Source organism: Myotis davidii, unplaced genomic scaffold (assembly GCF_000327345.1).
Source record: "Myotis davidii unplaced genomic scaffold, ASM32734v1 scaffold6, whole genome shotgun sequence".
NCBI classification, from domain to species: domain Eukaryota; kingdom Metazoa; phylum Chordata; class Mammalia; order Chiroptera; family Vespertilionidae; genus Myotis; species Myotis davidii.
Window position 1 is genome coordinate 2,464,837 of NW_006383011.1, and position 16,926 is coordinate 2,481,762.

At 42.4% G+C, this 16,926-nt stretch overlaps 1 protein-coding gene and 1 pseudogene across 2 annotated transcripts in view; both read left to right on the plus strand.

Moving 5' to 3' along the window:
- Positions 1-16,926, plus strand: part of SPRED2 (sprouty-related, EVH1 domain containing 2) — a 112,491-nt gene that overhangs the window by 76,340 nt on the left and 19,225 nt on the right. For both annotated transcript variants that reach the window (XM_015557929.1, XM_006778529.2), the window contains exons 2-3: positions 7,058-7,235; positions 14,401-14,569. In XM_015557929.1, the coding sequence (XP_015413415.1) occupies positions 7,058-7,235; positions 14,401-14,569 (347 nt within the window). The remainder of the gene's footprint in view (positions 1-7,057; positions 7,236-14,400; positions 14,570-16,926) is intronic.
- On the plus strand, positions 7,846-8,231 carry LOC107181624 (annotated as a pseudogene).

Below are 16,926 nucleotides of genomic sequence, written 5' to 3' on the forward strand. Positions count from 1 at the left end.
ACAGTAAACTGTGCGCCCGGCTCCCCTGGAGGACTTGGGGTTCTTGTGACTCGGGGCAGCTGGGGGTTGTGCTGAGGAGAAGAGGGAGCCTGGATCTTAGCTAATCCTTCTCAAGGTCTGGTGAAGTGGGGAAGGGTAGAAAAAGAGGGCTGGGAGGAAATTAATGTAATGTTTAGCATCATGTGGAGATAAAGATGCCTGGTAATCAGATAAGGCTGGCTGAGGAGGGGTCAGGGAAGTATTTATGGGGGATGTAAAAGTTCTAGCCTCCATCCCTGAACCGGGGAGGGGAGAGGCAGGGGACCGCTCACAGATGGCAGCTGGAATGATTTTTCTCTACAGGTGTGCCTGCGATGTGGGCTGCAGCCTGGCCTTTAGGATTCTGACTTGCACTAATAATTGCCCCGGGTTCATTTTGGATTTTCTCCTGTTATTAAGGGCCTGACAGCCTCCCTGCCACTCCACTCTCCTGCAGCTGAAAAAGGCAGTCAGTGGCCAGGGACCTGTTTTAATCATCAAAGTCAGCCTTTCAGCAAAAATAATCATGACGGCTACAACTTCTGTGTCAGATACTTGACCTCTATCGCTGCTTTTAACCCTCTAGACTTCCCAGCAGGATAGATCCATTTCTTCTCTCTCTCTCTCTCTCTCTCTCTCTCGCTCTCGCTCTCGCTCTCTCTCTCTCCCTCCCTCCCTCTCTCTCTCCAAATAAGGAAACTGAAGCTCAAAAAGAGGCTCCTTCAGCTACTGAGGGCTGACCTGTCTGGCTCTCGACATTATTTACAGACAGTTGCCTCCGCACTGTTTCCTACAATTCCTTTGTTTACTTCTGCAATGTGGCCCGTATAGGGCCTGCTTTTAATCTAGGGAGACCTTAGAACATTAAGGCCTGAGATCCAAACCTTGCCTTGCCACTGTAGAATGAGTACTCCCCCCACTACCCCTCCCCAAAAAAATGTAGCTTTGAAATTGTTCTTTCTGCTTTAAGATAGCACCTACCTCTTCTGTATGTTGAGCAATCACAGAACAAGACCTGTTTTTACAAATAAAGTCACACACGGCAACACAAAACTTTTTCCTTAAAGAAACCACATTTAAATGGCAGATCCCCAGTCCAAATTGTAAGAATCAATTTTACTCAAAATGCATCTAAAGCAGTGGTTCCCAACGTGGAGCACATGCCCCATGGGGGGCAATTTGATTTTTAAGGGGGGTAATTTGAGAATGAGTTATTAACGGAATCTTTTGCATTTCTTATGGTTCTAGAGACCTCATATACAATATATGTGTGTGTGTGTGTGTGTGTGTGTGTGTGTGTGTGTGTGTATGCCTAAGTCCATGGTCAGCAAACTGCGGCTGGAGAGCCACATGCGGCTTTTTGGCCCCTTGAGTGTGACTACTGGGAGTTCAATAGCTCGCTGTGGTGTGTGCTGATGACCAGGGGGTGGCGCAGAATGAAGGAAGGCCCAGGCCGGGAGGGGAAGGGAGGCCCTGGCCGGCAGGCGCTAGGAACCCTATCCATGCACGAATTTTGTGCACTGGGCCTCTAGTATAAATGTATGTCGTGACATATTTATATTTATTTGCCATTTTTTTCATATCACTTAATATTATTTATTTTTTTTAACAATTTCTTAGTGATTTCTTCCTCAGTACTTCAACTGTCCTTTTGTTCTTTTATTTTTCTTTCATGGATGCCATGTTGTTTGGAAGCTTGTTTAGACTAAGTTAATGGTCTTTTCGGCTTCCCCCACATAAATAGGGGCTCACTTTTTGAAGAATAAGAATTATATGGCACGGAGGGGGCATCAGGATTTTAGAGATGCCTTGGTGGGGTATGGCCAAAAAAAAGGTTGGGAACCACTGATCTAAAGAACATGGTATTGCCGAAACCGGTTTGGCTCAGTGGATAGAGCGTCGGCCTGCGGACTGAGGGGTCCCGGGTTCGATTCCGGTCAGGGGCATGTGCCTTGGTTGCGGGCACATCCCCAGTGGCGGGGAGTATGCAGGAGGCAGCTGATCGATGTTTCTAACTCTCTATCTCTCTCCTTTCCTCTCTGTAAAAACTCAATAAAATATATATATAAAAAAAAGAACATGGTATTGTTTGGAGGGTGGGAGTCAAACACCATCTGTACTGACGTTGATTCCACGGGGCAGTTTAGCTCAAATTCAGACACGAGGGCTCCATTCCGTTGGCGCCTGGACCCACGTCTGGACCATCACCAGGTCCTGAATCAGTTACACTAGTTTGGCTGTTGAAACTCTCAGAAGCATATTTGTTGTTGTTATTTTTGACAAAAATAACATTATTTTGTAAAATTTCTGAGGCATACTAGCAGCATGTTCCTTGTGCACGTTAGAACACTAACCTACCTTTGCCCTTCCTGCTCCCCTCCTCCCCCCAGCCGCCCCCACATCTGGTTTAAACATGTTGTTTAATTCTTTCCAGAAGGAGAGGAGGGAAGGTGGGAAGGGAGTTTTCCTCCCTATACCTTCTGGTAGGAGAGTTCACTGTCGTGTCTGTTCTGGGTGGGGGGAGATGCCTGAGTAACGTAAATACACCACAGCTAGGAAGCAGCTGGCACGCAGCCATGCAGCTGGATTACCCAGACAGCCTTCGCAGCTTTCAGTGCAGCACTTTATCCCCCACCTCGTTTTAAACAGCCAGATGCCTCGGTTAATGCTGGCTGTCGGAGTTGTTACCAGAGAAGACAGGGGAGTGGGGGGTGGACTTCTGTCCTCGCAGCCCCATCACACACAGCCCCTCACAGAGAAGACGTCCGCCCTCAGGAAGGGGCGTGAGATGAATCAAGGCAGGAAGGAGGATCCTGCCGACCCAAAAGCAAAGGCCCAAATTAGCCCCTGTGGCCTGGACGCCAAGGGGTGGGGCATTTTTAAAAATCTCTAATAAATGAATACTTTTTGGAAATAAGTTTATGACACAAGCATAAGTAATACAAACTTCCTTTTTCATACTTAATCCACTCGAAAGGAGACCAGTACACAGCTGCAACACCAAAACAGTGAAAGCATGTTTCGATAAGAGGTGTGTGGAGTTTCAGTTATTCACCTTGGCCTTTCCCGTCAGGATGAACCCACAGTGCAGTTACCGGAGAGTTGAAAAGCTGAGTTTCATACCACAGCTTTTACACATCCCGGGACCCCTTCCTTTTTCTAGAGAAGATGAGGTATTGGAGGAAAAAAGATATTCTCAAGATGTTTGTATGCAACTAATCTAAACAAATGTAAAAAATGTTCTTAATCTCTATGATCTAAAGGAATATGCATGTGGGATCCTAAAATAGATTAATGATGTGATTTTTTAAAATTCAGTTTATTTATTTATAAATACATTTTTATTGATTTCAGAGAGGAAGGGAGGAGAGAGATAGAAACATAAATGATGAGAGAGCATCATTGATTGGCTGCCTCCTGCACGCCCCCCACTGGGGACCGAGCCCACAACCTGGCTAGAATCTAACCGGGGACTCTTCAGTCCACAGGCCGACACTCTATCCACTGAGCCAAACCGGCCAGGGCCGGTTTTCCTGTTTAATAAAGAGGAAATCTTTGCCTGATTCCAATTAAACTATTATGGCTCATAAGCAAAAGGGTATTGAACACTTCATGTCTTCTCAGGAATGCTGTTAGCTACAAATTATTTTTTTAAACCTGTTGATAAATATTGTGTATTTAACCCAATCACTGTACCACCTACTACATATAAGACACCGTTCTAGGCTCTAGGGATATAGCAATGAACAAAAGGGGCAAAGTCCCTGCTCTCATGGGGAGTTTACATTCTAGTTGGGGAAGGTGGACAATCAAATAGGGCAGGGGTCGACTTAGCAGCATGTAGAAAGACAAAGCAGGGTGAGAAGATTGAAGAGGAGTGCACGGTACTGTATATACAGTGGACAGAGAAGTCTTCTATGATGAAATTAACCTTGGGAATGAACCTAGTTTGTGTGGGGAGAAGAGTGAAATGGCGTTTTAAGCATGTGCAAAGCCCCTGAAGTAGGAATGTGCTTCATGTGGGGGCCCTCAAGGACAGTGGAACTACTGTGGAATGAGCAAGGAGGAGAGTGGTAGATAAGTGCTAGAGTTTTTACGTTTACTCAGAGTAATAATAAATGTTGCAGGGTTGGTTTGAGTCGAGTGTCATACTCTGAGTCACCTGTCTATTTTCTTAGAAAGTTGGGCATGTGTGGAAGTAAGGAGGCCAGTTAGGGGACTACTGCAATAGTCTGAGAGATGGTGACAGCTGGGCTCAGGGCAGAGTTGAGGGAGGTAGTGAAATGTGGGTTCTGGATATGTGTCAAAGGGAGAACCTCCTGGATAGGAAGGTGTTGGGAATCACGATTTCAACCTGCTGACTGATGTGCCTACTAGATACCCGAGCAGAGAAATCATACGCGGTTGGTTTTACTGTTCTGAAGCTTAGCGAAGAGGTCTGGATAGAAACATGAATTTGGCCACTGTTGGCACATGGACAGAACTGACGTTGGACCGTGGACGGTTTAGCCAGTTACCAAAGGAGAGGCAGAGAGTCCTGGTCCAGAGTCGTCGGCGTGCTGGTGGGCACAGGTGCAGGGTCTTTTCTGATGGTGTCTATTTTCTCACTGAAATTAAAGCGAGCTCATCCATCATCTGAGAGGGAGGTGGTAGGAGGACACGTGAAGTGATCTTGGGGAATGTAGCAGATGCTGGGTGGCACTTCAGGACCCATGGAGGTTAGTGCTTATGACTTTTACCCTAGAACTGTAAGTTAAACAGAGTGGGGGTTTCCCTCTAACCATATTCAGCAGCCTGGGTGGGAGCATGGAGTTGAGTAGATGGTGGGATTTCCCGAGTTGGGGTTTCGCCAGGCAATTAAAATGAGAGAACAAATGTGTTAAGGTTTTGTGCAAAAGAGTGTCATGATAGACCATGGAGCTTAAGTTGGGTAGAGAATCAAGTGAGAGCATAAAGGGGTGGGGAACGGAGTTCTGGGGGGCGGGTGGGGGGACAGTGAAAATACTAGATTTTGGCCCCAGTGGGTGCAGTTACTGAAGTTGAGGGAGGGAGGGAGCTTGCAAATTCGGGAGGCGGTGGCTGGAGGGCAGGATGGTTAGAATTGAGGTCATGGAAGTTGTCCAGCTATTGTTTAAGGTTAAGGCTGTGACTCGGCATGGGTGGGAGAGGTTGGGTGGAAGACCAGGTCATAGGAGCAGAAGAGTTCCAGAAACTGAGGGGCCAAGAAATTGGAAGGATCCTTTGGGTGAATAATGAAATTAGAAAGAATCATGACGGGGATCATGGTGGGGAGATGGAGGGACAATGAGTGTTTTCAAGGAATGCGGGGGAGTGACCCATAGATTTGCAGATTGAAGCGGGGTAGTGGGGGCATGGTCAGACTCAGGAGCTTCAGAGGAGCTGGGGAGAGGACCACTGGCCTACAACGGAGGTGAGAAAGCAGCCCAGTGTGTGCAGGGCCCCGAGGCTCAGCCCGGAGCACCTGTGCCTTGAGGTTAAGAAAGTGAAAGGATCTTACATGAGGTACCCAGAGTAGAATGGTGGCTGCCGGGAGCTGGGGAGAAGAGAGAATGGGGAGTTAGTGAGTATGCATTTTTAGTCTGGGGAGATGAAAGAAGTTCTGGAGGTGGGTGATGGGGATGATTGCAGAACAATGTGAATGTGCTTAATTCAATACCATAGAATTGTACATTTAAAATGGTAAATTTTACTTTATGTATATTTTACCACCAAAAAAAAAGTCTGAGGAAGGGGGATAAGGTAAGGGGTGGGGTGTCAGACCTTGATTCTGATGGGCACAGGGGGAAGGGAGCTGGGTCACAGGGGAGGGGAAGCTCTCTAGGGAACCAGGGAATCTAGGTGGCTGTGTCTTTGGGTGAGTAAGGGGATCAGGGACGAGGGGCAGAGGGACTGTCCAAATGGTCTCCAGCAGCTTGCAGACCGCGTGGCCAGGCTCAGCGCCGGCCCGGAAGGCGGAGGGAGGGGGTTCTGTGTTATTACCCTGCATCTTTGTTCCCTGGAATCTGGCCCAGTGCCTGCCGTACAGAAGACGGGGATATATGTTTGAATGAGTAAAAAATGAATTCTTTCCAAAGAAAGGGAGCAGCAAGTGAGATTTAATGGCCTTGCTGAAAATCCAAGTAAATTTTCCGCAAAGTGACAGAAGAATGAAAAGAAGCTAGAGTTGGTCTCTGGAGAAGAAAGAGGATGTTTGGCAACTGTGCAAAAGAACTTAATGTGAAATTGAAATTTAGACTGGAAAAATAGAATCAAGAGGTTACACACGTGTAAAGCGCACTCAAATTGAAATATTTCCCACCTATATGTGATTGTGTAGTGAATGTGTGACTTGGAAAAGGATTCTCCTATTGTTACGCTAAATCAGAGGCTTATTAGTTTTATAAAATGTTAAACCTTGGCATTACAAACTAAGTTTTAATGGTTGAAACCATAATATCCTTTTAATAGATTTGTCTTTCCTAACGTATGATACCAAACTATAGAGATCACCTCATTTGTGTGGGTTTGTGTTTTTTTAATGTTTTTATTGACTTTTTTTTTTTTAAGAGAGAGAAGAAGGTAGAGGGAGAGATAGAAACAGCAATGATGGGAGAGAATCATCGATTGGCTGCCTCCTGCACACCCACTTCTGGGGATCAAGCCTGAAACCTAGGCATGTGCCCTGACCTGGAGTTGAACCCCAATCTCTTGGTTCCTTGGTCGACACTCAACCACTGAGCCACACCAGCCGGGCCAGCTCATTTGTTTTATCATTAATATTTACCACCCAGAAATTGGACATACATCTTAACAAATATTTTTAGTTTCTGGGCATCTTTTTTTTTAAATGTACATTTATATTGAGTTTAATTAAAGTTTTGGTTTTTCTCTGAAAGTTGAGATGGCTGCCTTTGAAGGTGGCTGCCAGGCGTAGGTTTCCCGTCGATGAGTCCAGCCAATGCTGGCATCTTGCTTTGTGAAACATGTCCTGCAACTGCCAGACCATTGTCATGCCCCATTCTTCTTGTTGTCGTTTTAGTGACAGCTATATTGTGCGTGTCAAGGCTGTGGTGATGACCAGAGATGACTCCAGCGGGGGATGGTTCCCACAGGAAGGAGGTGGGATCAGTCGCGTGGGGGTCTGTAAGGTCATGCACCCCGAAGGCAATGGACGAAGCGGCTTTCTCATCCATGGTGAACGGCAGAAAGACAAACTGGTAATGGCCGGTGGGGGATGCGGGGGTTAAATCAGCAATGACTGATTTCTTTGCCTTAAATCACAGCCTTCTTCCCGTAGGATATCTCTTCCCTTCTTTCTCTGACCCCAAACTCTTATGAAAGCTTCCAAAGTTATAAGTGTGGAGCGTGTGACAAGTTACAAAAACGTAACCCTTTGTCTTTCCAGCAAAGTCACTTTTTACACACACCGTATAACTCGGATGCTCAGAGGCCGTATGTTCGGCAGTCTTGTTTGCATCTTTGATTAATTAAGCTGTCTTTCTGTCACTGTAACAAGATATTCAAAACAGAAGTGGGTTCTTTATTATGAATCAGATTGTAGTGAGCTGTGAAGTCAGACTTTTTAAAAGTGTAGGGTTGTTTTTTTTATGGAGCGTGCCACCAAGGATTGGTTGGATGGTGAAAAGGTGGAAAGAAAAGGAGCCACCTGATTTTTGTTTACTTCTAAATACATGTTTAGCTAAACGATAGTGTAGCTTTAATTCCATAAGGTAATGAATAAAACATGTTTGGAAAAAGAAAGTAACAAAAAGTAGTGGTATCACACTCCCATATTAACTCTACGTGCTTAAAAATATACGCTTTGGAAGTATCTTTGAGCTCACTTTGGCCACCATGAGCAAAGCTCACCCTCCCGAGTTAAAAAAATTTATGGACAAGAAGTTATCAATGAAATTAAATGGTGGCAGACATGTCCAAGGAATATTACGGGGATTTGATCCCTTTATGAATCTTGTGATAGGTGAATGTGTGGAGATGGCAACTGGTAGGCAACAGAACAATATTGGGATGGTGGTAATATGAGGAAATAGTATCATCATGTTATAAGCCTTGGAATGAGTATGAAGAATGGCTATAGTTACCAGAGAAACCAACTGCTTCCACATGTCCCCTCTCCATAGCACCTGTTTTACTACAATATAAAAATAGAGTCCATTTTCACATTGAACTTTTGTTAAATAAACTTTTGTATTGGTCAAAAATAAATAAATATACACACACACACACACACACACACACACACACGCTTTGGAGTGTAATCATGACCTCACAGGGGTGGGCACATGGATAAGCCATTCAGGTGCATGAAAGAACTTGGATGTCCAATTCTATATTATGAAGGGAAATTGAATGTCTAAAGCTATTTATTAAAAATTTTTTTAATTGATTTCAAAGAGGGAGAGGGAGAGAAAGATAGACACATCAATAATGAGAGAGAATCATTGATCGGCTGCCTCCTGCAAGCAGCACACTGGGGATCAAGCCCACAACCTGGGCATGTGCTCTTGACCAGATATCAAACTGTGACCTCCTGGTTCATAGGTCAACGCTCAACCACTGAGCCATGCCAGCCGGACTAACGCTATTTGTAATTGGTGGTGTGAACCTGGAAGAACACTGCCCCTATCTGTACTTAATCATGGAGTATACGCTCAAAAGCCATCAGATGATTCAGAATGTGCCAGATGGTACAGGATCTCAACAGAGAAAGCACAGAGACACTGCAGAGCATGTCAGCGTTACACCTGAAGCCCTTTACTGTGGTGTCTGTTGAGTTGATGAGGTGCTAAGTGTACAAATATAATATTTTACAAACACTTATTGTTTTAAAAGTTATGAAATAAGACAGAACAATTTGTAAATATATATGGATTAATAGAAATGCTGCTTTCACACTTGATTCATCTCTAAAAATAAAATAAATAAAAATGTGTCTAAGAAATTTTCTACATGATAGTCAAATAATTAAACATTCTCGTTTATAAGATAGTCACAATAAAGGCAGTATAACCACGCTATCAATATAAAATAACTACCCTTTATATAGCATTGACCCTGTGCTAGCTCTGCAGTTAGGTTGCATCATTGTGTCCTTGTAGCCTGTGCAGTCAGACCTGAAGAAATTAAGATTCGGAAAGACTGCTTGTTCTTGGTGACTCATCTTGGAGTCTGGAACCAGTATCTGCTACTCTGTCACTCTGACCCCGAAACTGAGCCAAAGTCGCATGTGCACAACCACCTTTATTTAGCTCTGATGTAGCTCTTCCTCTTCATGCATATTTTTACTCTTACTAGCCATAATCCGAACTCATGAACAGTTCTGCACGTCATTGGTTTTGCCCTAACATTATTGTAAGCAACTTCCCATGTTGCTGTTATCAGGTTGATTATTTTTGTTTATTTGACAATCTCCTTAGTGTCAGATATTAAGGTTCTTCCCCCTGGATTGCCTCTGTGCATCTGTAGATACCTACCTGCATTTTCCACATTTTTATTTCCTTGGAATAACTTAAGGGTCGCATTTTTATGACTTTTGATTACTGTACGAAGAGCTGCGACCATTATGAGAATATCCTTTAAGACAACAAGGATCAGATACTTTACATCTTCACCAATTCGACAGATTATCAGTGGTATCTGATGAGAGCAAATGTTTTTCTGTTTGTTAAACAGTGACAACTAAATTATCTGTTAATGATGTTTGATCTATTGGGACCTTACTTTTCTCCTTCATGGGTATGTATGCCCTCTGGTATAAGAAGGATATTAATCTTCATCTGCCACATTTGTTGCCTTTTTATTTTAGTTGGTGTTCTTTTTCTACAAAAATTTTGAAAGAAAAGTTTTCCCCCTTTTACCCTTTTTATTGTTACTACTTTTGTGTTAACAGATTATCTTACCTGAATGGTTATATTATTTTAGATGTTTTCTTCCCCCTGGTATTTCTATGGTTTGTCATAAAATATGTCAACCTAAAATGGCCTTTAGCTTGTCTCATCCAACGCCTTCATTTTATAAATACATTTATAAACTTGTATCTTACCACTGACATACATAGTAAACCTTTGCGGTTTTGTTCAGGGCCCTTATGTAAATCACCTCAGTTAAATTCCTGCAACATGCTGTAGGGGGCAATACTATTATGTTCACATGGTGGGAACTCGGTGCTCTAAGAAGTGACGCATTTCCTCTGTCTAGGCACACAGCCTCAGCAGAGCCAGCATTGGGAACCATTTCCTTGTGAAGCCAAAACCTGGTCCCTTCTTACTAACTCCGCACAGCAGCAGGGCAGTCCTGCTTGCGGGCCGGCTTCCGTTGTGAAAGGATTGTGTGCCTCACCCTCTCCCCAATCATGTTTCTCCGCCACTCTGTCCCCTTCCTGACCCTCTGCATTCTGACTCTACGCTTCTGGACTTTTATATCCACTAGTATTTAAATCACACACCCAATTATGCTACTCCATCTTGGCATCCCTCACCTTACCTATGCCGCACTCTAGGAAATTCTGGACTTCTATACTCAGTGGTACTTTCCTCCCTCCCTCTGCCCTGTCCCACAACACACACCACCACCACCACCACCTTCACACCCCACTCCTCATCCCCCCCTCCCCACCCCTGGAGATATGGTGACTCTTCTTTTGGCCTCCACGCTTCCATAAGCAGCACTCCCACCTGTGGAAGGTGGGTTGTTGATGGGATTTGGAGGAACGAATGGAGATCATTTTTGGAATAGAGTGGATGGATGGTATCAGAATCCCCAGTATTCCAGCTAGGACAGGAAGTGCTTTTTCTGACAGAAACCGTGTTGTCAACGGTTTTTCCAATGTGCAGTTCTAAAATTCAAAACATTGGTTTTTGTTGGTGTTGAATTAATATGTTGAGGCCTGTGAACTCAACTGCTACTGTTTTTATGACAAGTCTGGGTCCCAGACATCCGTTCACAAGGTGTTTGGGATCATTTTTTGTAAGTTGGAGACAATCAAGTTTTCCTGAGCAATTATATGTAAGTTGAAAATTTCTGAGTTCAATCTTATTTGAGATGGGTTAGAGGAGTTTACTCCTGAAACAAATCCTGTGAGAACCACTTTATGAAAATGAACCACAAAAGCTAAAAGGTTGATCATTCCATTCGCCCCCGTGCGCAGGTGGGAGCTCCAGCTGGCTGGGCTCTTCGAAAGGCAGTGTGGCAGGATATCGGTTGGTTTTAGAGGTACATGCCTTTTTACCTGGCAGTTTTACCCCGAGCCCTGTCCTGTAAAAATAGACTCGCCCGCAAAGATTTGTGGACAACAACAGTTCTCGAGCATTTTTGGTCTCGGGCTCCCTTTGCACTGAAAATTTATCGAGGACCCCAAAAATATTTTGACGCTGTGAGGTATAGCTGCTAATATTTACCATTCTAGAAATTCAAACTGAAAAATTTTTAATCTTAAGTAGCAGTTTTAGCATAGGTGGCATTCTTTATGAGAGCTAACTATATAACTATTTTCCAGAATAAAAAATAGGAGAAGGGTAGTATTATTTTGCTTTTGCAAATCTCTTTAATATCAGGCTAATGGGAAATGGCTGGATTCTGGTGTCTACTCTGCTTTCAGTCTCTTGCAATATGTTGTTTTTGGTTGAAGAAAATCCAGCCTCACACAGGTTGGTAGTTGGAAAAGGGAGAAGTACTTTAATCTTTTCAGTTAGTTATAGATATACTTTTTTGATACTACACCAAAACTTGGCTTGTGGAGTTTTATGAATGTGGAATCTGAAGCCATATCAATGAATTTTTCATACTCTTACAATAAAATCCACTGGTTTATCTTTCACTCTGATGACATCTTTTACTCACTCTTGATTTTGTAACATTCATACATTGGTCATTTGGAAAATAATGATTTAAGCAGATCTTCCAAATGTTGGTACATTTAACCAACCGTATCCAAAAATTACAATGTCACCACTAATCTCATTTGAAACGTCTTGCAGTGTTGGGGAACTGTCCACAATTCTTTCACTTGAAAGTTCAAATTTTATTATTGGCAACAAATAACTCTAGTTGTTTTCCTGGAAGTGACAGGCTCACTGTGCTCATATTAAAGAAAAGATCTGCCAAAGACACACGTTTGAGTAACCGTAGTTCAGCTGTCAGTGGTTCTTTCAAGGAAACCCATGAAAAAAGCAGGCAGGTTAACTCACAACTGAAGTAGTTAATTGTGCTGGTGCTTTTCCTTGGGACAGTTGTCATTCTTCCCTGTGCAGCAGAAGTGAAAAGGCTGTTAGAAAGCCTCTTCCCTTTCCCAACCGCATTTGCGCAAAGCCAGGCTTTCTTCATACACTGCAACCCCAGTGACATGACAGCAGACTGGACGCAGAAGCAGAGATGAGAATCCAATTATGTGTACTTCCACTTCATCACACAAAAGATGTCCATTCAAGGGTCAAGCTTCAATAATTTTTTAATATATTTTTATTTTTAGATATATTTTTATTGATTTCAGAGAGGAAAGGAGAAGGAGTGAGAGATAGAAGCATCAATGAGAGAGAATCATTGATTGGCTGCCTCCTGCACGCCCCACAATGGAGATCCAGCCCGAAGCCCAGGCATGTGCCCTGACCAGGAATTGAGCCATGATCTCCTGGTTTATAGGTCAATGCTCAACCACTGAGCCACACCAGCCAGACTAAAAAGATATTTTCAAGTTTTAAGTTAATGCCTAAACTTCATTAGAGGGACTGTACCTATTGGTAAGATGAAAGCATCTGAACTTTTTCATTTTTGTCATTAAACTTAGATATATAATGATGTCATTTTTTTTTAATTTCTGTAAGAAAATGAACCGTTGTAATAATCTTAATCTTGGAAAATGTCAAACGAAGACTCATTTTTTCACGCTATAAATATGGAGAAACTGGAAGTCTTTGTTTTTACAAAAAGTTTATTTTGAGACTTTGAATTGAGACTATTAAATTCTAAAATAGATAACATTTGTTAGTTAAAGCCTTGGTTATTTGGATTTCCCCAATTAGGGATGGGGCTGGGCTGACATTTAACCATCGCACTATTCTTAGGGGGAAACAGCCATAATAAGCATTTTAATCATAAATAGAACTGTGAAAGGACTGTTGTCTTCTTTCAATACAAAGTAATAAAGTTAACTGCTTGGGACTGCTACTTGATATACCAGTTTGACTGTTGTTTTCATCTGTTTGTAAATTAGGGAACATTTAGTAGGCAGCACTTAATTTCTTAGTATGCTTAGATGTATCCTTGAAACCTGAACTCATTTAAGAATAGTCTCTAATTTGAATTTATACTAATTTAGGCAGGCCTTTACTCTTTTCCTTCTCTTAGTAAGATTTTATTTGGTTCAATGAAGGGCTTCACCAGAACAAAATCAAAGTTATTAATAACACTTAGCAAAATTATTTTGGTGTACATAGGAATAAATATTGTTGATATTTTAGAGATTTTTTTGTGAATAAAGAAGGGAATTTACATTCACATGATTGCAATGCTGCTTTTATGCTGTATATGTTCACACTGATAATATTAGTGTTATTTCCATTTCAGAGATTAAAAAAAACAAACCAAGGGTCTGAGACAATCTATGCAAAGTTATAGCTTAGTTAAAGGCAGTTCTGAAGCAAAATGGCTAGAAACTTGGAGATTGTTCTAATAATGCAGATAAAAGGTTAATAGAGACCCAGATCAGGGTAGTAGCAACTTAAATGAATTTATATAAAAGATATTGAAGGAAAAATGAAATGGACTTGGTGATTAATAATACGGGGGGCAGAGAAAGCAGAAGAGGCAAAGGTACCCGCGGAGATTTTAAACCAAAGAGAATGAACAAAGAGGGATTGGCATTGCTAGATGTGGGGAAGTTGGAAGAAGCTAGTGGCAGAAATTTCAGAGCCGATTAAGTTAGTTTTTCAACATGTTGGATTTGAGGTCACCAGGAAACACCCATTAGGACAGAGGAGGGACAGTTGAGAGCCACGAATACAAAGGCCCTGGCATGGAGCCAGTCACCTGGAACAGAGCAAAGCCCTAAGACCTGGACCCCAGCTTAGTGCCCCCCAGTCAGGGAGTGAGGAAGAGGAATGAGAAGGAGTACCACAGTACAGTGGGATCACCAAGGGGAAGGGGGTGGGGCGTGGAGTAGGGTGACAGGTCAATAGAGAGTGGATGGATGGTCCGCACAGGCAAGCAGAGGCCTTCCCCATGAAGAGACTCAGATCCCTGAAGGCAGGAGAGGAGAGTTTTCATTAGTTGCCACCAGAGATGGACAGTTCCCAGTTAGAGTTTTGTAACCAAACACCAGCATGACTGCTTCACAAGTTAACCAGCCTGTGTATTTCAATCCTTCAGGTGGTGTTGGAATGCTATGTCAGAAAGGACTTGGTCTACACCAAAGCCAATCCAACCTTTCATCATTGGAAGGTCGACAATAGGAAGTTTGGCCTTACTTTCCAAAGTCCTGCCGACGCTCGAGCCTTTGACAGGGGAGTGAGGAAAGCAATCGAAGACCTTATAGAAGGTATTGAGTTTGTCACTGCATTCTTAGTGGGACTGTGTTACTTTTCTGAGTTGTTTTTCCTTCTTGTTGTCCACCATCATATATTCGTGGTTAATTAGAAGGAGGGTTGGTGGCCAGGTCAGTCATTAGGAGCCAAAACTTTAGGAACATCCCAGGAAAACAATTACAAAGTGAAAAAACAGGGGGGAAAAGAGATGGGTTTCTGAGTAAGAAGTGGTCCCAACTGGTTTTTAGACTTTGCTCTGAAAAGACAAGATCTAGACTGCCATGTGAATGAGTTTTTGATGGAGTTCACCTTTCCCTGATGATTGAAACGGCTTGGTCTGTCAGTCATGGCTCAAAAATGGAGAATAGATTCAAATGGGCCCAGAGGGCTCCAGACCTACCCATTGCCCTTTTGCTATCAGAGCCCAGGTGTGCAGCTGCCGCCGAATATGAAAGGGATCTGTGACTCCCGGAGCCCTGGTGTGGTTTAGGCCTTACCCTGTGGTGAGTGATTAGTAGACATTGTGTACATTTGATCCTGGCCTGGAAGCCTCCTAGCCAGTGGTCGGCAAACTGCGGCTCGCTGCCATCGATTCTCATGGGCTTTTCTAGAGTCCACAGATGCAAACACATGACTTCTCCACTGTAACTCATTCAGTTCTCAAATCAGAGGTTTCACTGGTACCACAACCATGAAGAAAGAAATACCAAGCAAAAGCCAACCTCGGAATTAATTATAAAAACTAAATAAAAATCAATCAGAAAAGAATGTGTGTTTCATCTGTTTAAGAAATAAAAGTGTTCAGAAGTCATTTTCTTCATTATGGATTTGTGGGAAGAGAGAAAAGCAAATCTTCAATGAAAAGCTGCTTAACATCAGTAGTAAGATAATTATAGCTGGAACATGAATCTGTTAACTACAACCACGTGATAGCCAATGAAAACTGGTGTTTATTTACATCATAGGTCTTATCTAAGTAACAAATATTAAAATGTTATCAAACATATCTTTTAAATGTATAGAGAGAAAATAGCTCCTGTATTACTGATAGCAGTTTTCAGTATGTCCATATACTTAATTACTGAATTTATAAACAAAATTGATCACATGTCATTTTTTTCTATGTATTCTCTACCTAGCTGTTTTCTATCAAACTTGCCTTAAATATTGATTGATTAGTATAATTTAAATAGAGAAAAACCCTGAAAGATCAATAGGAATTGTGCAGAGTTTATTATGGAACTTATTTTTCCTCTAGGGATTCCTTGTTGGAGATTTAAATATTTCTCTTCCCTTTCTTTTTAATATATTTTTATTGATTTCAGAGAGGAAGGGAGAGGGAGAGAGAGCTAGAAACATCAATGATAAGAGAGAATCATTGATAGGCTGCCATCTGCATGCCCCACAATGGAAATTGAACCATGACCTCCTGGTTCATGGGTCAACGCTCAATCACTGGGCCATGCTGGTCAGGCTCTCTTCCCTTTCTGAGCAATTCTTTTAATTTCTATTTTATGTGGTAGCAAAATATTTTCTAAATGCATATTTTTAAAGACTTAACCAAGAAAAAGAGAAGGTAGAAAATAAATTGCTCTTGGTCTATCACTTATGCAAATTTAAATATTTTCCCTTTTGGCCATTAACTGTCACTTGTTGATCCACACATTACTGGGTAGTATTAATGGGGGAAAGACGGGAATTTCTACTGGTTTGCATACCAGAATGAAGAGATGAGAAGGTAAATAAATTCAACCCTCATTTTGTGATGGAATAAACCTGGTTTTCTGACCTGAGCCTAAATGTTGGCCTGCAGAAACAGAAAACTCACTGATACCCTGGTATTGCAAGAGAATACAATCTTGCCCTGGTATCAGCTTAGAACAGCGGTTCTCAACCTGTGGGCCATGACCCCTTTGGGGGTCGAATGACCCTTTCACAGGGGTCGCCTAAGACCATCGGAAAACATATATATTATTACATATTGTTTTTTGTGATTAATCACTATGCTTTAATTATGTTCAATTTGTAACAATGAAAATACATCCTGCATATCAGATATTTACATTACGATTCCTAACAGTAGCAAAATTACAGTTATGAAGTAGCAACGAAAATAATTTTATGGTTGGGGATCACCACAACATGAAGAACTGTATTAAAGGGTCGCGGCATTAGGAAGGTTGAGAACCACTGGCTTGGAAGGTGGCTCCCACCATCTGGGTTTTAGACAACAGTGCCTGAATTTCAGAACAGGAGGGGACCATACAAGCTGTTGAGTCAAGCCCCCTCTTTGGTAGATGAAAAGACTAGAAAGCTAAGTCCAGTTTACAGTGAGATGGTGGTGGGTCTAACCTGAGGGTTTTCCATCTTA